This window comes from Artibeus jamaicensis, unplaced genomic scaffold, assembly GCF_021234435.1.
Source record: "Artibeus jamaicensis isolate MK-2021 breed Jamaican fruit bat unplaced genomic scaffold, CSHL_Jam_final contig_252, whole genome shotgun sequence".
Lineage (NCBI taxonomy): Eukaryota > Metazoa > Chordata > Mammalia > Chiroptera > Phyllostomidae > Artibeus > Artibeus jamaicensis.
Window position 1 is genome coordinate 726,360 of NW_026521538.1, and position 24,586 is coordinate 750,945.

General features: G+C 38.5%; 1 protein-coding gene across 2 annotated transcripts in view; it reads left to right on the forward strand.

The window, feature by feature from the left end:
- CCNJ (cyclin J) overlaps positions 1-21,901 on the forward strand; it is a 33,212-nt gene extending 11,311 nt beyond the window's left edge. The window contains exons 3-6 of one of the 2 annotated variants that reach the window (XM_037138906.2): positions 8,015-8,225; positions 17,719-18,018; positions 18,105-18,264; positions 18,874-21,901. In XM_037138906.2, the coding sequence (XP_036994801.2) occupies positions 8,015-8,225; positions 17,719-18,018; positions 18,105-18,264; positions 18,874-19,285 (1,083 nt within the window). In that variant the 3' untranslated portion in view covers positions 19,286-21,901. The remainder of the gene's footprint in view (positions 1-8,014; positions 8,226-17,718; positions 18,019-18,104; positions 18,265-18,873) is intronic. The other variant, XM_053662481.1, reaches the window with a different exon arrangement.
- Positions 21,902-24,586: the final 2,685 nt, after the last annotated feature.

The window sequence follows — 24,586 nt, forward strand, 5'->3', positions numbered from 1 at the left end:
TAATACATTCTATTTAGCCTCTAGGTATTTGAGTGTTTTGAGATTTTTTTAAATTGAGATTGATTTCTAGTTTCACACCATAGTGATCCAAGAAAATGCTTAATATGCATTCAAGTTCCTTGAATTTGTTAAGATTTATTTTGTGTCCTACCATGCTGTCAGTCTTTGAGAGTGATTAGTGTGCACTTAAAAAGAATGTGTTTTCTGCTGCTTTGGGGTGAAATGTTCTGTAAATATTAATTAAATCCATTTGATCTAGTGTGTCATTTAAGGTTGCTGTTTTGTTGTTGATATTTTGTCTGGAAGCCCTATCCGTTGGTGGCAGTGTGGTGTTAAAATTCCCTACAATATCTTTATTACTATGGACCTCTTCCTTGGAGTCCACCAAGATTTTCTTTATATTTAAAGGCGCTCCTATATAGGGTGCATATATGTTTACAAGGGCTATATCTTCTTGTTGGATTGCTCCCTTTATGTAGTGACCATCTCTTGTTATGGTTGTTTCGAAGTCTTTGTCAGATATATGTATTATTCCCCCAGATTTTTTCCATCTCTATTTGTATGGAATATTTTTTCCATCCCTTCATTTTCAACCTGCATTTTCACCTGGTAAATCTTTTGTTCTGTGGTATATCTCTTTTAGATAGCATATATATGGGTCATGTTTTCTTATCAGTTCAGCTACCCTATGTCTTTTGATTGGAGCATTTGATCCATTTACATTTAAGGTTATGATGTAACCTTAATGTAAATAGGTGCTTATTTATTGCCATTTTCCCCTTTGTACCTATGTTCCTCTCCCTCTGTTTTTTCTTCTTCTTCAAGCACTCCCTGTAACATCTCTTCTGGTGCTGGTTTGGTGGTAATGAACTCCCCCTAGTTTGTTTTTGTTGTTTTCTGGGAAGCTCTTTTTTGCCTTCAGTTTTAAATTATAGCCTTGCTGGATAGACTGGTCCAGGTTCTTGCTTTTCATTACTTTGAATACTTCCATTCCCTTCAGTTACTCTATTGAGAAATCAGCTAATAGCCTTATTAGAACTCCCTCGTAAGTAACTAACTCTTTCTTTCTTGCTGCCTTTAATATATTCTCATTGTCTTTAAGCTTGCCATTTTAATTATGGCATGGCTTGATGTGGGTCTCTTTGGGTTCATCTTCTTTTTTATTTCTTTAAAGATTTTATTTATTCTTAGGGGAAAGGAGGGAGAAGGAGAGGGAGAGAAACATCAATGTGTGGCATGCCCCTTACTGGGGACCTGGCCTGCAACCCAGGCATGGGCCCTAGACTGGAAATTGAACCTGTGACCCTTTGGTTCACAGGCCAGCGTTCAATCCACTGAGCCACACCAGCCAGGACTCTTTGGGTTCATCTTGGTTGGGACTCTCTGTGCCTCTTCAACTTGTGTGACTTTTTCCTTTACTAGGTTAGGGAAGTTTTCTATCATTATTTCTTCAAACAGGTTTTCTATCTCTTTTTCACTTTCATGATGTAGATGTTGCATTTCATGTTGTCCCAACATTCCCATAGACTATCATTCTTTTTAAAGTCTTATTTCTTTTTATTGCTCTGACTGGATATTTTGTCCTATCTTGTCTTCCAAATTGCTGATTTGATCTTCTGCTTCATCTAGCCTGCTTTTAATTCCATCTAGTAAATTCTTCATTTTAGATATTGCATTCTTTATTTCCATCTGTTTCTTAGTCATAGTTTCTGTGTCCTTTATTCATGCTCATGTAGTTCCCACTAAGTTAATTGTAGTTCTCACTAAGTTCCTTGAGTATCCTTGTAATCATTACTTTGAACCCTATGTCTAATAAATTGCTTGCCTTAATTTCATTTAGCCTTAATTTTCATTTCTTTTTCTGGGTATTCCTCTTTTTCTTTAATTTGGAAGTTGTTTCTTTGTCTCCTCAGTTTAGCTGTCCCTTTTTGTTTGTTTCTATGTATTAGATAGATCTGCTTTGCCTTCCTCTCTTTATGTAGTAGGAGAATGGTGGAACGTTGTGATGCAGTCTGCTGGATCTCCTGAATTGTATGCTCTAGCAGTGTCACTTGTGTGGGTTATGTGGGCTCTTCTTTTGTATTTAGGTTGATTGTTGTTGGCTCATTTGTTGATGGAATCTCCCCTCTGGCTGGCTGGCTGATTGAGAGGCTCAATCCCCACCATGTTTTGTATACTGTTGTACAGGTGCTGACAGAACAACACAAAAAGTAGCAAAAGTATTCCCCCAATAACAGGAGCAAAATCAATGACAAAAGAGTAAAGAATAATAAAAGTGGAAAGAGTAATAGAATAGTACATGAGAAAAAGAATATGAGAAGACTAAAAGAAAGAAAAGTGATTATGAGAGAAGAGGAAGAGAAACAGTAAGAGAAAGGAACAGGGATTTAGTCAAGATGGCAGCATAGGTGTCCACCTCCTTGCACAACCACATCAAAATTACAACTAAACTACAAAACAACAATTATTCAGAACCACCAGAAATCAAGATGAATGGAAGTCCTACAACTACAGAATTAAAAAAAAACACTACTGAAACTTGTAGGAGGAGTGGAAACACAGAACAGGCTGGTCCTTTACTCATATGTGGTAGATGGAATTTAGCAGGAGTATCTCAGGAGCGAAGGGACTCAGCCCCACACAAGGTGCCCTAGCCCTGGGTTCCAGTGCGAGGAAAATAAGATCCCATAACTTCAGGCTGTAAAAGCCAGTGGGGATTGAGGCTGTTAGACAGAAGCTTCTGGATACCCAGGCAGTTCCTTGTAAAGAGCCTATGCATGGACTTACTTGGACTCATTCCCTCTGAGATCCAGGACCAGGTCAAGGAAGGTACCAGGTGTATTTGTGGAGGAACTGAAGTGTCTGGCATCAGGGAAAGAGCTGGGGGACAGCTTTCTCCCAGACAGAAGTGCTAGCAAAGGCCATAGTTCCTTTGATGAGCCCTACCCCCACAGAGCCAGCAGGTGGATACCATAGCTGAGATTCAGTTACCTGACTCACACTGTTTGCCCCACCTTGGTAATAACCTGAGGTTCCACCCCACCCAACTTTTGGGCCCACCCAAGCTATTTCCAGTGACTTTTCCATATGAATTGCTTATCTTGGCTTATGCTCTTGTTTTTCTAAGTTCTCTCAGAAAAGTAGCAGCTGGCCTTGGTTCACAGCTTGGCCTTGCTTGGGCACCTCCAAGCCCAACACAACTAGCAGCCATCTGCAGATCACTTTGTAGGTCATGGCTGGTGCCTCAGACAGAACACAGGCAGTGAATGACCTTGGCTTATACCTCCCAGGAGGCCCCAGATCCTGCACACTCAGTGGACAGCTACAGACCATGTTGGAGCACCATCACCCAATTACCTCCATAAGTGACACACTCAAGGGGCAGACTCAGCAGGCACCAGAGTCCTGCTAAAGTAAGTTCTACTCTGTAGAGTTAGGCCCCTGTACAACTGATCCACCAGAGGTTGGTGGTCAGTGGTCACAGCCAGTACTTGCATCTGATCAGCCTGGCTAAATCTCTGCTATTAACCTGCCAGCAATTAAGGCTCAACTACAAGAGCAGTGTATACAGTCCACACAATGGGCACACTTTGAATACCCAGCTTGGGTGATAGGAGAGGAAGTGCCATGGACCCTACAAGACACCTACTGCATTAGGCCACTACCAAGCTAAGGAGTCATAGCAGCTCTACCTAATACATAGAAACAAATATAGGGAGGCTGCCAGTATGAGGAGACAAAGAAACATGGCTCAAATGAAAGAACAAAATAAAACTTCAGAAAAAGAACTAAACAAAATGGAGACAATCTGCTGGATGCAGAGTTTAAAATACTTTATAAGGATGCTCAATGAACTTAGGGGAAGAGTAAATGAACTCAGAGAGAATTTCAACAGCATAAAAAAGGACATTGAAACCATAAAAAACCAGTCAGAAATGAAGGATATACTAACTGAAATAAAGAACAATTTAATAAAGAAATCAGTAGCAGAGTTAGCTGAAGCCAAGAATCAAATCAGCAATTTGGAATATAAGAAAGCAAAAAGCAAGAAGGAAAAAAAATCTTATTAAAAATGAGGATAGTTTAAGAAGCCTCTGGGACAACTTCACATGTATCAGTATTCACATATGGGGGTGCATGAAGGATAAGAGAAAGAGTAAGAAATTGGAAACCTATTTGAAAAAATAATGACAGAAAACTGCCCTAATTTGGCGAAGGTAATATGAATAAAAGTCCATGAAACATACAGAGTCTCAAACAAGATGAACCCAACGAAGTCCACACCAAGACACATCATAATTAAAATGCAAAAGATTAAAGACAAGGAGAGAGTTTAAAAGCAACAAGAGAAAAGCAGTTAGTTACCTACAAGGGAGTTCCCATAAGACTGTTAGCTGATTTCTAAACAAAAACTTTGCAGTTTAGAAGGGATTGACAAGAAATATTCAAGCCCTGGCTGGTGTAGCTCAGTGGATTGAGCACTGGCCTGCGAACCAGAGGATCGCGGTTCAACTCCCAGTCAGGGCACATGCCTGGGTTGCAAGCAAGTTCCCTGAAGGCCAGCTCCCAGCAGGGGACCCATTAGAGGCAACCATACATTGATGTTTCTCTCCCTCTCTCCTTCTCCTCTAAAGATAAATAAATATTAAAAAAGAAGAAGAAGAAAGCAGGTGGAATTGGTAAAGGCCTTATGATTGATCTTATTAAAAAAAAAAAAAAGAAAGAAATATTCAAAGTGATGAAAAGCAAGGTCCTACAACCAAAATTACTCTATCCAGCAAAGCCATCATTTAGAATAAGAGCTTCTCAGACAAGAAAAAGCTAAAGGAGTTCATCATCACCAAACAGTATTATATGAAATGTTAAAGAGTCTCCTTTAAGATAAAAAATAGGAACAATAAAATGGCGATAAATTCATCTAGCAATAATTGAATCTAAAAAACAAAATAAATGAACAAACAACAGAAACAATCATCGATACAGAGAATGCTTTGATTGTTGTTAGATGGGAGGCAGGTTAGGGGGAGTGGGAAAAAACATTGAAATGATTAAGAAGTACAAATTGGTTGTTACAGAATAGTCATGGGATATAAAGTACATGGGAAATAGGCAATGTAGTAGCCAAAGAACATAATATACCTGACCCATGGACATGGATAATGATGTAGGGATCACCTGAGGGACTTAGGGTGAGGTCTTGATGGAGGGGAACAAGAGGGAGGAATCGGGACAATTGTGATAACATAATAAAATATAATTTATTTTTTAAGAAGAGTAAGGACTAGAGAAAGGGAAATGGAAAAAAAAGAACAAGAAGGAATTTAAAAATAAGGAAAGAAGGAAAAATGGAGTAAGAAAAGAGTAAAATAAGAGATATGAAAGAAAAAAACAGGAAGAATGAAAAGTAGAAGGAAAAAAGCCAAGAAAAACAAAAACATAACAGAAATAATGAAAAAGAACAAAGCATTCATTTCAGCAGAGTTTAGTTCTTGCCTGCCAGGTTCTCCCTTGGGGTATGGCTCTGATGTTGTCTAAAGCTGGTATAAGCCAATGTCAGATGCTGTCCATGACTAGCCCTTAGCAGCCTTTTGAAGCCACAAAAGATCCAGTGTTTGTGGCTGTCTCCTCTGGGCTTGGCTGTACACAGGATGGGCCATGCTGCTGCAAGACTGGCTTTTATCAGCACAGGGCTCAGGGATGGGTCAGCAAACCAGGATCTGCCTCCACCTACCTCTGGCCAATAGCCAGCTGTTGGTCTTAGTCTAGTCGCTAACTTGATTGTTTCTGAGAGAGCTTCTGATGAAGTAAGAAGGATGGGACCCCCGGATCTCCCATGGGAGGTCCCTTTCAGACTTCAGAGAAGATGACGGGTATGTTCCCCATCCACTAGCCACACAGCTTAGTCTGATTTAGATTATTTCCCTGAACTTGGCAGAGTAGAGCCCCCAGTAGGAAAGCATGTGGGGCCTGGAGACCCCAGAGGTTCGGTTTGCCAGAAGCCAGGAGGGTATTTCTGTGACTCTCCCATGAGGGAAGTGCTAGACTGTTTCAAGGAAAGCGTATGGGTTGGTTGCTCCCTAAAGCCAGTCTCAAACACCTCCTGAGTCTACATATGTTGCTGTTTCCTCACCAGGGATTCAGTTGCTGGGGTTGGAGGAGAGGGCAGATGGCAGGGGGAGGGGGGATGCAAGGTGGGGCAAGCAGGATTCCAGAGGGTGGGGACAGGTATCCCACAGGGTTCGGTAATTGTTTTTCCCCTAGGCGGGGCTTACCCTTCTCGAGAAACATGTCTGCTGCAATGTGGAGGTATGTCCTGGCATAGGAAGCCCAGCAACTACTCCCGCACATCTCTTCCCAGTGCCTCCCACTCCAGATTTTCTTCAGGCAATTCCAGTCCATGCTTCCCTTTGCCATAGCCCAAGGCAAGTGACTGTGAATGAAAAATTTGTGCTTTGGCTCCTTAAAAAAAAAAAAAAAAAAAGTGGCCTTCTTTCCAGCAGGTTCCATCTTTCCCAAGCAAAGGAAAACCCCATGGCCTCTCACCATTGGATGCTACATGAGTGGCTGATCCTGGCATTGGTGCTCTGTGCTTGGGAACCCAGTCTGGGGTCTAGGCTTCACTCCTCTCAGGGGAAGCTCCCACAGCCATGGTGTATTTTCAGCCTGCCACCATGGGAGTGGGCCATCTCCTTTTGCATCCCCAGCCATCCTACCAGTCTCAAGGTGGTTTCTGCCCAACCTTGGTTAGAAGTCTCTTCTTCCGTTAGTCTTTGGTTATTTATTTTGGATGGTTGTTCCCCTCTTTATTTTTATTTCCAGTGTGGTTCTGGGAAGAGGTGTGAGAAAGATCCTCCTACTCTGTCGCCATCTTGCAAATATCATCCTCCCCTCCCCCACAAGAGTTCTTTATATAATCTGGATATTAACCCCCTATTAGATATATGATTTGCAGGTATTTTCCCCCATTTTGTGGGTTGCCTTTTCATTTTTTTTGATAGTGTCCATTGATGTACAAAAGATTATTTTAAAAAAATATTATATTTATATTGTTAGAGAGAGGGGAAGGGAGGGAGAGAGGAAAAGAAACATCAGAGAGAAACATTGGTTGCCTCTTGTCTGCATCCCTATGGGGAACCAAACCCTCAACCCAGTCACATGCCCTGACAAAATCGAACTGGTGACTTTTTGCTTTGCAGATGATGCCCAACCAACTGAGCCATGCTGGTCAGGGCAAAAGGTTTTAATTTTGATGAAGTGTAATTTATTATGCTTTCAGGATTTTTTCCATGATACTTCTATTACGATACCTGTTGGGTTTAGTATTGCTATTATACTCATCTCATAAAATGAACTTAGAACCCTTCCATCTTTCTCTGTGTTCTAAATACTTTAACAGTATAGAAATTTTCTAATTTTTAGAAAAAAGTTTATTTAATTCTGAAATTGAACAGTTATGTTGGGAAAAACTTTAGGTCTATGAGAGGATGATGGCAAAGGAGATATCCTAAAACTGTTGAATGGGAAATATATTAGAAGATACTCATGAGTGAATACTAGTTTCTACCACATCCCTGCAAGTATAATATAGTATGTGACATGCTTGGAGTATATCCACTTATCTGTTACCTTCTAACCAAAAGCCCTGAGCTTCTTGGAGGGTGTGTATATGTGTGGTATGGTTGAGTTTTGAGCAGGATGTTTTTCTGAAAATGCCTGGTAGAGAAAAACAGGTTTCCCTTACTGAAAATTTTACTTCAATACATCTATTTCATAATCCAAGAAACACCTATAATTGGTCTTGTTAGAGGTAGTTAAGGATAAGAAGAAAAGTGTAGTTTAAGTTTTAAATGCCATTTATTATTCTTCTAACTCAACGTTTTCATTTTTGTTTCACTCAAGAAAAGTATACTTTAGACTCTCGTAACACTAATATATTGGGGGGAAAGTGATCTTTGCATTGTGGGAATACTTCTCCTATAGGCTATTTAATTGAATTTTGTTACTCTTGATTTAGGAACTGAAGTTGCCGTCCTACAAAGGCCAGTCCCCTCAGCTAAGTCTCAGAAGGTATTTTGCTGACTTGATTGCCATTGTGAGCAATCGCTTCACACTCTGCCCTTCTGCCCGACATCTTGCAGTCTATTTGCTGGACTTGTTTATGGATCGTTATGACATCTCTATCCAGCAGTTGCATTTAGTTGCACTTTCCTGTCTGCTTCTAGCAAGTAAGTATGAATCTGACCTACATGATTTGAAATTTCTGTTTATAATAAAATAAATTTATGTGGAACTTGGTAAAATATCACCAAATTACATTTATTCCAGTTTATGGTTATCAGAAAGTTTATGTTGAAAGTTCTCCTTGGCACTATAATTCTTAACTATACATTAAAATGTGGCTTTGAAGTCCTGTTGTATTTTTTTGTTTGTTTTTTAAATTTTTTAGAGAGAACAACATTGATTCATTGACTTCTCGTATGTGCCCTCACTTGGGATTGAACCAGCAAACCCCTTGGTTTTGGGGATGACACTCTAATCAACTGAGCTACACCATCCAGGGACAGAGGTCTTTTAAAAACATATGTGCCTAAGCCTTACATCCTAAAGATTGTGAAACAACTGTCTAGGCCACTCCAGATCTATTGACTCAGAACCTACATCATGGGGTCTGGGTATTTTCTAAATTTTAAAAAATTTCCAAAGGTGATTCTGATGTACCTTTGCAATTGAGAACTATTGCCTCAAAGTAGTGGTTTTCATCCAGGAGCATTTGTGCTCTACAGGGGATTCTTGGCAATGTGTGGAGATGGTTTTGATTATAATCACAGCCTGTGAGGATGCTGCTAAATAAGATCCAGTGAGTAGAGTGGGACAGTCCCCCATAATTAAGAAACATCTGGCCCAAAATTCACTAGGACTAACATTGAGAAACTCTGACTAAAAGGTAGCATACTCACCCTGACTGGTAATGGCTTAGTTGGTTGAGCATCATCCCACAAAGCAAAGTGTCTTTGGTTCAATTCCCAGTTGGCACATGCCTGCCTAGGTTTCGGATTCAGTCCTTGTTCAAGGCACGTACTAGAGGCAACTGATTAATGTTTCCCTTTCACATCAGTATTTGTCTCCTCCTCTCCCTCCCTTTCTCTCTCTATAAATAAATAAGTAAAGTAAGTAAATAAATAAATAAAACCATATTCTTTGTTAGAATACCTTCTATTGACTATATAAGAGTTAATTTAAAGAACTGAAAGGGACCCTTCTACAGTCAGAGAAGATACAGGAATATTGCAGTAGAGCGAAGGGCACAGCATCAGCATTGGCCTGTGGAAGCAATTGACCACAAAAAGGCATAAAGTCATCTGCACAGAAACCAAAGAACTGAGGATTTCAATGGGATCTAACTATTGCTTACTCCTGACTACAATCAGAAAACATCTTGGGACTTCAGCTAAGATGGAGGCATAGGTGGAAACACTATGCCTTCTCACACAACCAAGTTTAAAGACAACAAAATTTTAGTAACAAAAAACGGAGCCAAAACACAGAAAATTGAACTATACCGAAGTCCGACAATAACGAACCCTTCTGCCAGACTGGTAAGAGGGGCAGAGCCAGTGACTGGCGGAGCCGGGGTTGCTCAGGAAAACTCGGTCAGACCGACCCAGGCACGCAGGGGCTGGCGGTTGGTGGATCCCAGGCATGAGGTTGCGACAGAGCAGACCCAGTGAGGGTGCAAGGCAGCAGGCTGACCGCGGTCACACATTTGCTCACAGATAAACCAGCAAAGGAGCGAGCATTGAGACAGACTGCAAAGGCCCCAGCGGCAGGAAGCAGCAGAGGGAACTGATATTGTCCCTCTCTGACCCCGCCCCCACATACAGCATCACAAACCAGCGACCTGGGCGCCCCCACCCTGGTGAACATCCAAGTCTCCACTCCTCATACATAATAGGCACAAACAGATCAAAACATGGCTCAAGAACAACCCAGAGCCTCTGAGCCGATAAATATAAATGATGAAGAAATAGCCAAACTTTCAGATGCACAGTTCAAAACACTGGTGATCAGGATGCTTACAGAACTGGTGGATTTTAGTCACAAATTAGAGGAACATATGAAGGCTAAACTAATTGAAATGAAGGGAAATGCACAGGAAAGCAATAGTGATGGAATGGAAACTGGGACTCAAATCAAAGGAGTGGACCAGAAGGAAGAAAAAAATGACCAAACAGAAAAGAATGAAGAAACAAGAATTTAAAAAAATGAGGAGAGGCTTAGGAACCTCCAGGACATCTTTCAACACTCCAGCATCCGAATTACAAGGGTACCAAAAGGGGAAGAGGAACAGCCATGAGTGGAAAACTTATTTGAACAAATAATAAAGGAGAACTTCCCTAATCTGGCAAAAGAAATAGACTTTAAGGAAGTCCAGGAAGCTCAGAGAGTCCCAAAGAAGGTAGACCCAAGAAGGAACACACCAAGGCACATCATAATTACATTACCCAAGATTAAAATGAAGGAGAGAATCCTAGAAGCAGCAAGAGATAAGGGGACAGTCACCTACAAAGGAGTCCCCATCAGACTGTCAGCGGATTTCTCAAAAGAGACCTTCCAGGCAAGAAGGGGCTGGAAAGAGGTATTCCAAGTCATGAAATCCAAAGACCTACAACCAAGATTGCTCTATCCAGCAAAGCTTTCATTTAGAATGGAAGGACAGGTAAAGTGCTTCTCAGATAAGGTTGAGTTAAAGGAGTTCATCATCACCAAGCCCTTATTATATGAAGTGTTAAAGGGACTTATCTAAGAAAAAGAAGATAAAAAATATGAACGGTGAAATAACAACAAACTCATAGCTATTAACAAATGAACCTAAAATAACAAAAACAAACAAGCAAAAAATTAGAACAAGAACAGAATCCCAGAAATGGGGATAACATGGAGGGTTATCAGCAGGAGAGTGGGAGAGAGAAAGAGAGGGGAAGGTACAGAGAATAAATAATATAACTGGTAGGTAGAAAATAGGGGGAGGTTAAAAATAGTATAGGAAATGTAGAAGCCAAAGAACTTACACGCATGACCCATGGACATGAACTAAAGGGGGGAAATGTGGGTGGGAGGGGGTGTGCCAGGCAGAGGCAAATAAAGGGGTGGAATGAACAACTATAATAGCATAATCAATAAAAATATGTTTTTAAAAATCTGACGGTTCACATGCAGCTGCTGCACATGTGGAAACCTTTGCTTATGCCATAGGCACAACTGGTAGGCTGCAAGGTGGCATCAGATAGAACCATACTTGTTACCCAGTGCAGACACTGCTGTTGGCCTTTTGTCTTAACATCTTCCTGTAACTTGTGGCATTGTTAGTTAGTACGCTAGCTGAAGATAAAGAGGGTGAGGAAAGGAATTGAAATGTAGTTTTTTGTCTTTCAGTAATGTGAAAAAATTGTCTTTGATACTGAATTTGAACCTGTTATGAAGTTTCTATATTGTTCATGTCATTACAATAGAAATGTAAGCCTCACCTCAAAGTAGTATTTAGAAATATGTGCTGCCTTTACCTTTAATCCTCACTTCAGGGTTTGGGATCCAATGTGGCTGCTTTCTAAAGAACATTCACCGTACACCCTGCCACCAGAGTACTTTCTAAAACACCTTTGTGTTTTTACTGCAAATAAACTAAATGTAGGCCTGTGTGGTATCATTTCTGGTACTGACTTTTGTCTCAAGTTTTATTTTCCTACCCTTATTCTTCCTTTGATCTGATGACCTCAACTACTTATTTGTCTCCTTGAAGTTTTTTTTTTTAAATTTCAAATCTTTTTCAAACCAGGTTGAATATAAATAAACATAGCCCTAGTAAAGACTTCCCACTGCCTGTTGATTTAGGTAGAAACTCCTTAATGTAAAATGTTGAACCTTTCATCTGGAACCAGCCACCTTTCCAGTTTCATCTTCTAACCCTATCTCCTTGTACTTTGAGCCAGATTCTTAGCAGAATACTCTTTTTCCTGAAAAATCTATATATCTCCTTCAGTCTATTGTCCTCTAAGATCCAGACACATCACCTGCTACTCCTCACCCAGAAAGCTTGTGAAGTAATGCTTATATATTTATAATTAACCTTTAACCATTAATGTTTCATCTTCATAAGCAGTCATGTGTACAGTTCACTATGTTTTTACCATTGGCTACGAAGCCCTGTGTGGTTTAATAATTTGCATAACATTGGAAAAACCCATACTTGACACTTCAAATGTGTGAGAGTCCACAAATGAAATGGTTTCTTGTTATCCTACAGATGTTTGTTGATTGGTGAACTAGGTTATAGTAGAGACACTAGAAACCAAATAATTCAAGTTAGGCTATTTTTAAAATTTGGAATGATTAATGAAAAATAATGTTTTGCTTTCTATGGCCATCACTACTATCCTTTACCACTACCAAGCCCCCCTTCTCTACACCTGCAATTCTTAAAGTGCAGTGTATGCCAAGTGGGATACTCCTCTTGGTGGACTGTGAAGTTACGAATGATGCATAGTCAGTTCATAGACCAACTTACATTTATGACTAAAGTTTATTTACTGGTAACTTATTTAATGAATTAGGAATTACTATACTAGATATTCATAAATAACTGGTAACTTACGTAAATGAATTAGAGATTAATAAACTAGATGTTCATACATGTTACTACCAAAGTTTACTGAGGACACTAGTTAAATAATTTAGTAAGAATTCTGGCCACCATGCAATGCTTGGGATTGGTTCCAAGTTCCTGCAAATTTCAGAGTTTGGGGAAAAAGTTACTTTATTTGTGTACTCTCTTAGGTTAGTTAGAATAGTTTTCAAATTGTTCCTGTTTTTAAATTATCTATTAGTTTAAGGTCATGATTAATTTATTTTATTGAAAATTATTTGATTTGAGCTATGTGGTAATATGTAATTACTTTTTGTTTATTTTCAAGGAGCTAGGCTTTAGGATTTGTGTTTACTGTGGTTCAAATATGAATTGTTTATCACCTATTACTGAAAGAGTTGGACACCTCCTCCCTTTGTCCTCCTGCCACCCCCTAACCCCTCTTTCCCAGAGACAGAAGAACTACTTTTACATTATTCTTCTCCACTCAAGAATGGGAAAGTGTGAGATGGGTATCCCCCTAAGTCTCAGCACCTCCCAAATAAGCAGTGCTCAAAAAGAGTATAAATTGTGAGTTCCGTACAGCACAAGGAAGCAAATAAGCTGGCTTTTAGTAGCTGCCTGCAATCTCTCCTCACTGCAGTCTGTAACTTGACTACCACAGAAGCGCTTAGGATGCTTATGAAACTAGTAGCCTGTTTTCAGGACCTGATATCTTTGTTATACTTATGGAGTTCATCCCAGTATTTCTTACATTCTTACACTCTGTCTTCTTACATTTAGATACCAATGGCAGCTTTCCAGTTAGTTATCATAAAAACTTTATTCAAATAATGCTTCTCTGCTCACAGAATGATTGAATTCTGTATGCCCCGCTCCCCTAGCTGCTCCCTGCTTTGGTGGGCAGCCTGTTGTATGAAAGTGAAGAATAGTTTACAACTGAGAGCTGGATTCTAGTTATTAAAGAAATTGGGAGGTTGTCAGTAGTTTGGTCAAATCTGGAGCACAGTTTGTAAGTTCTAGGTACTAATGTATATCCAGCTACCTCAGTGTAGAGAGGTAGGAAGAAAGGGCCTCAGGTTATGATTGGAGGGTGGTGTGTAGTGTTGTAGAGTAGGGATTATAGTGATGGATTGCCTCAGTTTGAATCTCTTGTGACCAATATAAGATTGGTCTCAAGAACCTTTGAGTCTGAGGTTATTTCTCTATAAAATGAAAATAAAGACTTACAAAGTTGTCTTGAAAATAACTGGGGTGATATGTTGAAAACCAGGTAGGAAATTTAAGGAGAAAAAAAAAGCAGGTAGGAAATCAAAATATAAGTTAGCATTGCAGTGATTACTCCTCCATAAACTGTTTCATGATCTTTGGTCTAGGTCCCTATTCCTAAGGTTCTGGTTCAGTCCAGAAAAGACTGGTTTATCCTGGGAAATTCTCAAATTCCACCTCTTTGACATGTATACCCTGGCTTTCCTTGGCTTCTGTGATCAGCATTGAACTTGTGAAGAGCATGGAAGCAGACTCAGAGATGAGGCTTTTGATGATTTGCTCACGATATTGGGTAGGTAAGAAATCATCTTGGAGTCAAGATGAAGCCAAAAGTGAGATTATAGGCTTTTAATAGTAAAAACTTGTGACAAGTGCTTGTTTTCCCTTGCTCATTAATACTGGGCTGACAGAGCTTTTTACTTTACTGTCTGATAGGTGAAAAATTATAGCTCACAGTCGATTTGATTTACATCTTAATTTTTAATGAGAATAGAACCTTCTTTTTTTCCTATGAATTGCCTCTCCTATTCCTTATCTATTATTCTGTAGTCTTATAAATTTGTGAGAGTTCTTGGTATATATTATGGATGACTGTTTTCCTACTTCATTATAAAAGAACAGAATGTAGGTTGAAAGAGCTCACCGTGACATCTGATCCTTGCCCTACTACCACATACCTTCCATTCACTGCTGGCTTTGAAAATATGCTGGTTTCCAGGGCTGATATGAACATTTCCTATAAAGGAAAGACAACCTGATGTTTTGTTTCTGTGTCCTCTAATTCTTTATTTTCGGGGAAGCAGACGTGAATTTCCTGTGTCCTTATTTCCTGCTTAGGGCCTTTGTCAATATAATCACATGGTTTCTGGTATTTCCTTTCATTTGAAGAAACTGAGCTTTGTTATCTATATGTGGTATTGTGGGTAAGTAGATTTAAAATACCCATTCACATAGCATTTAGCACAACAAAAACTATGGTTATGAATGCAGGTTTTCTTTGATGCTGTCACACACTTTGAAATCCTTTCATATCCATGTATCTGAATATTTATATTCCTATATGTAGTGAAAAAGTTAAAAAAAAGTAAACCTGAATAAAATCCAAACTATGGCCCTGGCATGTGTGGCTCAGTTGGTTGGAGCACTGCCCTGTAACCACAAGGTTGTGTGTTCGATTCCCAGTCAGGGCACATACCTAAGGTTGTGAGTTAATCCCTGGTCCTGATGTGAGCTCCTGTGATCCCCATCTCGGTGGAATGGGAGGCCACCAATCGGTACTTCTTTCTCACATCAGTGTTTCTCTCTCACAAAGATGTGTCTTTCTCCCTTACTCTTCCCTTCCTCTCTCTCTAAAAGCAATTTAAAACAATGTCCTCAGGTGAGAGCTACAAAAAATCTCAAGTGTGGTATTTATATACTATGCAGTTTATTTTTAATGTTGTAAATCAAGATACAGAGGCTTTCACACTGGTAATAGCAGAGTACTTTTACTATAGAAGCTCCATAGATGCTTAATAATATAGAACTCTGTCTATTCTGGTAGTTGTTGTCCCCATCTAACTGAGTGTAATACTTTGGTCTAGGAGTCCAGATTTGGGAACTCAAACATAATGCCTTTCTTTTGGCTTCCATTTTTAGTTTGGCTTAATTTATTTGACCTAAAATGAATTGGCCAACCTCACTACCTTGGTTTCTTGAGCTGTGAAATTGGTTATACAGAATTTTGTTTTCAATATTGAAAGTTGCAAGGAGATAATATGAAACTTTCTTTATCCTTGTGTTAAACAGTGAATTATGGTATATTAATTTCTTCAAAGGAACTTGAAGAATGATATAAATTCATAAATTTTTACAGTATTTCTTTGGGGTATACTGCCCTTGTTGCTGCTGCTATAGAAATAGCAGGACACTTTGAAAGCCTTAATGTTCATCCAGAGGGACTGACCTCATTTCGTTGGTCGTTCTCCTTCTGAAGAATTCCAGTCTCATATTAAGAACACAGTGGGTTCCCCCTATATTTTTATGCAGTGGTGATGATGCTAGACTACCATGTCATAGAGACCACTTTTAGTACTTTGAGCTGTACTAAGTATATGCTATTGGGAAAACTTGTGAGATTCACCTTGATGTGGTTTGAATTAGGAAGAGCTATCTAAATTTATGAAAAGTCTGAATTATGTTTTTTTTATTAACTCCTACCCGCAGCAATACTCAGTTAAGAATAGTGTAAATCTAAAGAAGTTCAAAATTTCTGGAGCAGAAGAGAAATTATTTGCTTCCTTGGGCTTTCTTCTTGAAGTTATGATCTTAGAACCTCCTGCCATAGGAGACAAACCTGCTACTCCAGTTCCCCCTTCCTAAGCAAAGATCATGGTAGTGAGCATTACTTTCTTTTCCCTGGTCCTAAGGCAGGCTGACTTGAACAAACCCTACTGGGTCCATCGCACTGAGCATCTGGGCTGAGTGACCCTGGCCATTACCATTTTTGGAGCGGCTTCAACATGTGGTGTAAACTGGTCTCTCCTGGAAGAGAAACTCATCTGGTTCTTACTGCTTTGGTAGTCATTCTGGCTCTTCAAAACATGGTTTTAAGTGGATAAAATATATTGGAATAGTTATAATAGTAGAACAAAAGTTTTTATGTAGTAATATGTAACATTCTAACAACTATCATTTTGAACAAGTATAAAAGCCATTATAAGAAGTCCATAACAATTATAATATAATGTGATTGTTTTAAACCCTATCATAAAATAGAACATGATACTAGGAAGGTAGAAGGCTTTAGTTATAATCTCCCTTCTTCTCTGGACCCCCAGGAAATAAAGACCCAAAGAGACTTGAAGACAAGTCTTTGATTCTGTTGGTGCATCTGGAAAATTATAATAGTACATGGTAGTTTGAATTTTTTCCAGCCATGAGTTCTACAAATACTGAAAATGAATGATATATATTAAAATACTTGTTTGAAATTTAAAGTGTAAGATGGTATGTGTTCTATTTAAAAATTATTCTGGGGCTGGAGAGGGAATTATAGAATATATTCCTTATGTTGTACATATAGATAGGTATTTCCTGAAAAAGTGAATGCCTTTAACTAATGAAGTTCTGCCATCAGATTGTTTTTACTCCTATTCTGTTTGAGTAAGGGGATATAAAAGTTCATATAAAGTAATTCCCCCCCTTTTTTTATAACAGACTTAGCTAGGTTTCTGTTTTGAATTCAGAAGAAGTGGGACAGATTTTTTTGTGTGGAATGAAAATGCTAGTGTCATATATTCATCCAGTTTTTTCCCTCAGTGTTTCTCTCTCCTGAATTGAGATTGTGCTGAAAATATGCTGAGATGACACTTGACACTTAGCTACTTTTGGTTTTGGATAACTCTGTGACATTAAGTCCTTTAAACTTTCTTCTATTCAAAAATAAAATAATTCTCTAACACCAACCACTACCTGCCCCTCTGACAAAGAAATTAACTGAAAAGACTCAGCTGGTGAGATTTGACAGTGTCTTTTTCATTGGCACATGTGACTTTTTTTATTACACAATAGGACTTAGATCAGAATGTTTATATGTTCCAGTTTTTTTAGGGGAGGGTGAAGGGTGAGGGACAGAGGCATTAGGAGAGAAAACATGCAAATATGACATCCACAGAGTTATGGCACAATTTGTATCTCTCCAAGTAGGGGAAGGAATATCTTTGGACCTAAGTCTTTGCAGTAAAAGGCAGTAAATTCCATTGAACTGACTAGACCTATAATATCATTTGCCTAATATTGTCTTTATTCCCCCCCCCTTTTTTTATAAGGTAAATTCGAAGAAAAAGAAGATAGTGTGCCTAAGCTAGAGCAGCTCAACAGCCTGGGTTGTATGACTAATATGAATCTAGTTTTAACAAAACAAAATTTGCTACATATGGAACTATTATTATTAGAAACCTTTCAATGGAACCTCTGCCTTCCAACAGCCGCCCATTTCATCGAGTATTATCTCTCTGAAGCAGTACATGAAACAGATCTTCATGATGGCTGGCCAATGATTTGCTTGGAAAAAACTAAACTCTACATGGCCAAATATGCAGATTATTTCCTGGAAGTATCTTTGCAAGGTGGGTCACTGTGGACACAGTAAGTGACTTGTGAGCTTGTGACTTGTATATTCTGTTGCTTAAATTCATTTTTGATGTCTCCACAGATTATGCCTTTCTAAATTATGCACCTTCTTTAGTAGCTGCTGCATGTGTGGCTTCTTCAAGGATTATACTTCGTCTTTCTCCTACGTGGCCTACAAGACTGCATCGTCTTACTGCTTACTCCTGGGATTTCTTAGTGCAGTGCATTGAACGGCTATTGATGTAAGCCTCCTTGTTCTGTGTTTGTAATTTGTTGTTAATGTTTTCCGTCATGTATAAGGGGCCCTAAAAGCAACTTTTCAAAATACAGAGCTTTTATGGTATTTATTCTGACAGCTTTTACTGCCACGAACAAGCTCCTGTAAGAGCAATGCTTGGTGGAAGGGGAGTCCCTTTGGCTGTTATCCAGGTAGAGGTTGTTATTGCTAGTACAATTCTGAGCACATGATAAGGAAAGGAGATGTTGTTGTGTGAGCTCATGACTGTGAAATCAGTCCAGGCAAATCTTGCCTCATTCTTCATTTCCACATTTTTAAATTATTGGGCCCCAGGATGTCACCAAAGTAGCAGCCACATTTAAGTGCTTATTGTGAAAATATCTCCCAAGCTGGACATAACCTTTAAAGCTCTACCAGCAACCAGTTCCCTAGGTTTGTACCAGGGAAGGAGCCTTAGAAGGTTAAGAGTGAGATCTCACTGTTGTTGAAATTATGGTCATAGTGACTATCTAGGTACAGCATGCAGTCCTTGGAGTCAGCAGTGAGGGAGTTGGGGGTAATGCATAACTTTCTTGCAAATTCTTCTCAAGTAACATTAACAGTTTCTTTTCAGCGCTCATGATAATGATGTGAAAGAAGCAAACAAACAAAGGGGACAAGCAGTACCTCAGCCAGCTCAACTAAGTGTGTTCCAGACAACCTCCCAGCCCTCACGGCCAGTTCACTTTCAGCAACCTCAGTATCTCCATCAGACGCATCAGACTTCACTGCAGTATCGCCATCCTGTATCAGAACAACCAAGCTGTCAGCAGATCGTATCTTCCACACACACCTCATCTTACACACTACAGACATGTCCTGCTGGCTTCCAAACCAGTGTTCAGGGCCTGGGGCACGTGCAGACTGGTGTTGGGATGTCACTGGCAATACCAGTAGAAGTTAAGCCCTGTCTGAATGTTTCTTATAACCGGAGTTATCAGATAAATGAACATTACCCTTGCATTACTCCATGTTTTGAAAGGTGATTTTATCTGAAGGTAATATTTGATCCAGACTGTTTTGTGACTTGAATGACAAACTTTTTGTAAACTCCTCTGAAGGAATTCAAATTGCATCAGAATTTTTCAAATAGCAACACCAGGAAAACTGACTATCACTTTGAATACACCATAAATACCTGGGAGAGCTAAGCAAAAACTTTTAACAGTATGTATGTCAAATTCTGTTAAATCCCTACATGACAGAAATTTCAGACCCTGGCTGATGGTCCAAATATTTCAAAAATATTCAATACAACAGAAAATTTGGACAGATTCCATCCCTTTTGCTGTTTTGAGATTTGACCTGTGGTTAGGCTCTTCTGGGCTTAATGTTGGCTTGTATGTCAGAGATTAATGTTTGTCTGTGGACTTGCCAAACAGTCTTTTTATGAAGGAAACATACAGTATTAATTTTTGAAGAGTTCTTTTTTCTTTATTCTGCAGGTTTGAGTTATAGTCTAATCCACAAATGAATTTTTGACTAAATTTAAAGTCATGAGTCACTACGCTATACTGCTCTGTGCAGTTAAAAAAAAAAAAAAGATGATTCTGTATAACTTCCTGTCACATAGTATATAGGTACCTGGATTTATGTACTGAAATTAAGGATGGAGTAGATCTCTTAAAATCATGGCCATAAATTTTTTGTTGTTGTTTTTTCCCTAAGTGATCAACCTCAAATCTTTAGAATTGAAACACATTTAACTCAGGGAATTTGTACTACTTTGAAACACGTAACTGTAATTCAACATGTTTTGGGAATGTTATAGTATGAACTACCTTTATAACATAGATTAAATACTCCTGCTAGGATGTGTTTTCAAATGAGAACATAATTGTAGCTTAGAGTGACTGAAATGGGGGTTTCTATCATTCAGAATGCATAGATAGGTTTTGCATTTCTCAGTGCAATCATTGATTTACACTCAGATTTTATTTTACTCAAACATTTTTTTGAGGGAAGGCGTAACTAAAATGTCAGTACTAGAATTAAGTCCTGTAGGTTTATTTTTTAAGTGGAATGTGGCCAGGGTAGTTCTCAGGTTGTGCTAGAATAGCACTTTGTTACATGGAAGACAGGTTTTATAGGCAACCTTTGTATTCAGCTAGTCAGTATAAGCAGAGGTATTACTAAATTTCAGTAGCCATTTTCAGTAGATTGGCCCCAGAAACTGTCATGGGACTTTTCACTGTACTGGTAATGAGTGAGAACAGCAATAATAAGTCATAATGGCAAGGGCAATTTGGGGGTAAAGAGTTTGGGGGGAGTAAACTTTAAAAGTATAAAGAAAAAAATCATGTAATAACTTATATTATGCATTGTGCTCTTATCTGTGGAAGAACAGAGATTTGGTGGAGGGAAGCTTTCTGATTTAAAAATTAGTAAAGTGTGTCTTTTTTTGTATTTTTTTAAGATAGCACTTGAATAGAAGGGAAACTGCACGGCAGGTGTGCGACTGCCACAGTACGCATTGAAGACAAACTTACTATAAAAGATGTGGGTATGCAGCAGGAGTCTCAGTAATTGAGCCGAATAGCTTCTGTTAGAAAGGGAAGGGACTCAAAAACTGATCCAGACGGCTCCAGTGGTAAGTGGGTGGGCAGCTCTTCTGCCAGAGTGAATTCTTAGAGAATGTCCTTTCCTTAAAACAAAGGTAACTTTTATAATTAGAGTACATAGGGCATGATGTGGATTTATTAGCCTGGTAGATAAAAATTTAAAAACCACTCAGGTAAGAACACTCACATGGCAGTTTTCAAGCATGAAAATTGTTTTCTGAAAGTATCATTTTTCCTCTTTATAGAAGGCTGCTAATTGGATTTTGGTAGTTCTTACCTCAAGAGAACTTGAATTATTTGGGGGAAAGTGGGTTCAAAAGAATCTATCTTTCATATTCACATTCAGAACCCAGCAACCTGGAGTCTAATTTTCAGATTTTAACTACCTCAATAATACTATGAATGTAAGATATTGGGATAGAGATCCCAACTTGAAACAACAACTGGTGCCTATGGTAATTTAATGTATTGTCAAATGCTTTTATTGATTGGTTTAAATGTCATTCTTGTTATAGAATATGCCTTTTTTAAAAGCTTATAATAACACTTTCCCAGTTTGTATTTAAAAAAAGCTAAAGAACACTGGATTAATTTTGGGGGGGGGCAGAATAAAATAATTGGTTTCTATTGCTGCATACCCAGGGTGGGATGGGATGGGGTGTTTGGAGAACCAGAAGTATTTTTTAAACATTAGGTTTCTGTATCAATACAACTCACAACTGCTAGCTTTGGGGGATGCGGGTGGGGGGAGTTAATGCGGGTTTCATTTTGTTTAATTTATTGATTAGTCTTTAAAGTAGGTCTTTTTTTTTTTTCCCTGAGATTACCGGACCATCATTAAATGTGTACTGTGAAGAGATTAATGATATGTATAAAGGGCTTTACCAAAGTCCATTAAATACACACTACTCAAATACAGATTGCAAACCAAAATGTATCTGTCGTGACATTAATTGCAAATGGCAAGTATGGTGCTAAAGTCTACACCAATGGAATTAGATGAGTGCTATGCACTTGATTTTAAAATAAAACTAGTTTTCAGTAAAATGGTTTTGGTGTTTTGTTTTAAATTTAAATTTGATGTATATTTGTAGCTTCATCGAACTGTGTCATCACTTACATCTGACTTGCAATCACAATTCTGTTGTACTTAGTAATAGCCCTCCAGATGTAGGAATATAACTAGTGATGGGAAACGTTAGTCCATTCTTCATGTATTCCATACGAAGCATTGAAGCCCTCAAAATTACATCGGACACTAGGGCCTAAAATCAGTTATAAGTGTGTTAGCAGTGTGTAGTTTATTAAACAATGCAAGCTTCAGAAAATTTGAAGTCTGATTCAAATAAAAGTGGGGAGACAGAAAATAATCATGGGTGTGAGAGGGAACAGGGTCAACAGTTGAGTGGTAGTGTTCTGTTCACCTGAATATAAGTATCATTTGCTACGTAATTCAGCTTAAAACTTAGATATAATTTTCTTGAAGAGTAAAATTTTTAACGGGTTTGTATGTGTGGGTTAGGAATTCACACTCTTAAAAAGCATCTTTTAAATTAGTCCTGAATATTGTCAGTTGCTCGGGCACAGTGGCAGGATTTAGCAACAGCCCTTAAGAGAGTCAGTTAGTGTACACTGCTCTTTAAGATTAAATTTAAGGAAAAAGAGCAACAAGGATTCCAAATCAGGACATGTAGCTTTACTTGAGGTGATTCTGAACCCATGCGACAAGTTTTTAATCACCAACAACTCCTCAAGTGTGTGATAAAAGACAACCTTCCTAGCCACAAACAGCTAATATTTAGATCAATATGAATAATGCACTTGAAGCTATTCCAATGGTATAGTCTGGAAGTCAGTTTAATATTATCTTGGTTTCAGGATGAGTCAATATCCATTTTTAAATCCCTAGAGGTAAAAAAAAAAAAAAAAAAAAAAGTATAGTCTTTTGAAAGGAAGCATCAAGACCAGGCTCTGGCTTCCTGTGGGAAAGACCTGCTGCCACCCTACCTCACTGCCACTGTTGTGTACAGTTTTTTAAAAGACTTTTTAAGAGCAGTTTTAGGTTCACAGCAAAACTGAGAGATTTCCCATGTACCCCTAGGCCCAGCACATGAACAGCCTCCTCCGTTTTCAACATCCCCTCAACAGGGTGGTGTATTTGTTAGAACTGATGAATCTACATTGACTCATAATCACCCAAAGTCCACAGCTTACATTATGGTTCAGTCTTGGTGGTATATACATTATTTGGGTATTCACCATGGTTTCATACCAGGTATTTTCACTGCTAAAAGTCCTCTACATCAATTCATCCCTCTACATCAATTCATTCCTCTCCATGAAACTCCATTTGCCCCCACACACCACCCTCCTCCCCACTACCCTTGGCTGCCCCTGATCTTTTTATTTCCATAATTTTGCCTTTTCCAGAATGTCATACAGTTGGGATCATAATATATCAGCTTTTCAAATTACTTTTCACTTAGTAATATGCATTTAAATTTCCTTTATGTCTTCTCATGACTTGACAGCTATTTTTAGTGCTGAATAATATTCCATTGTCTGGGCAGATCACTGTTGATCCATTTACCTAGTAGTGAAGGACATCTTGGCTGCCTCCAAGTCTCAACAATTATGAATAAAGCTGCTATAAACATGTGTGCAGGTATTACTGTGCACGTTAAGTTTCAGCACTTTTGGGTGTATACCAAGGGGAGAGATTGCTGGATCACAGGCTAAGAGTATGTTTAGTTTTATAAGAAATTGCCAAACTATCTTGCAAAGTGGCAGTATTTTGCATTCCTACCTACAATGAGCATTCCTGTTCCACATCCTCACCTGCATTTGTTGTCAGTGTTCCAGATTTTAGCCATGCTAGTATGTGTGTAGTGAGTGGTATCTCATTTTAATTTGCATTTCCCTGATGACAAATGGCATGGAACAACTTTTCACATGCTTACTTGCTATGTGTATATCTTTGGTGAGTTGTGTATAAAGGTGTTAAGCCCATTTTTAGAATCAGGCTGTTTGTTTTCTTACTGATTTTTAAGAGTTCTTTGTGTACTTTGGATAATAGTCCTTTATTAAATGTGTTTTTTGCATATATTTTCTCCCACTCTGTGGCTTGTCTTCTATTTCTCTTGACATTGTCTTTTGTGGAGAAGTTTTTTATTTTAATGAAGTCCAGCTTATCAATCATTACTTTTAGGAGGGAATTACAGACACTAGAAGTCTGGCTAAATAGAGAATTGAGGGTATTACACAATCAAGGCATTATAAAGATAATGGAATAAAAATTAAACCTTCCTAATTATCAAAAGAAATAATGAAAACATAGCAGGCTGTATGTAATAGTAAAATATTTTTAAAAGGTAAATTCAGAAGGTATAGCAAAATAATGTGATGAACTAAGATTGAACATATAAAATCAAAAATGTAAAGGGGCTAATAAACTCAAACTACTAAGAGAAAACAAGTCCTCCCTGGCTTGGTAGCTCGCTCAGTTAGAGCATTGTCCTGAAATGCCAAGGCTGCAGGCACATGCTAGAGTCAACCAATGAATGCATAAAAAAATAAGTGGAACAACAAATTAATCTCTCCCTCTTCCTCTCTAAAAAGAATTACAAATTTTTTTAAAAGAAAAAGGATTTCAGACTAAATCACAGGCAAAACTCAAGTCTATGCCACATAAAAGATCTACAACAAAAATATAAAATGATTCAGAAT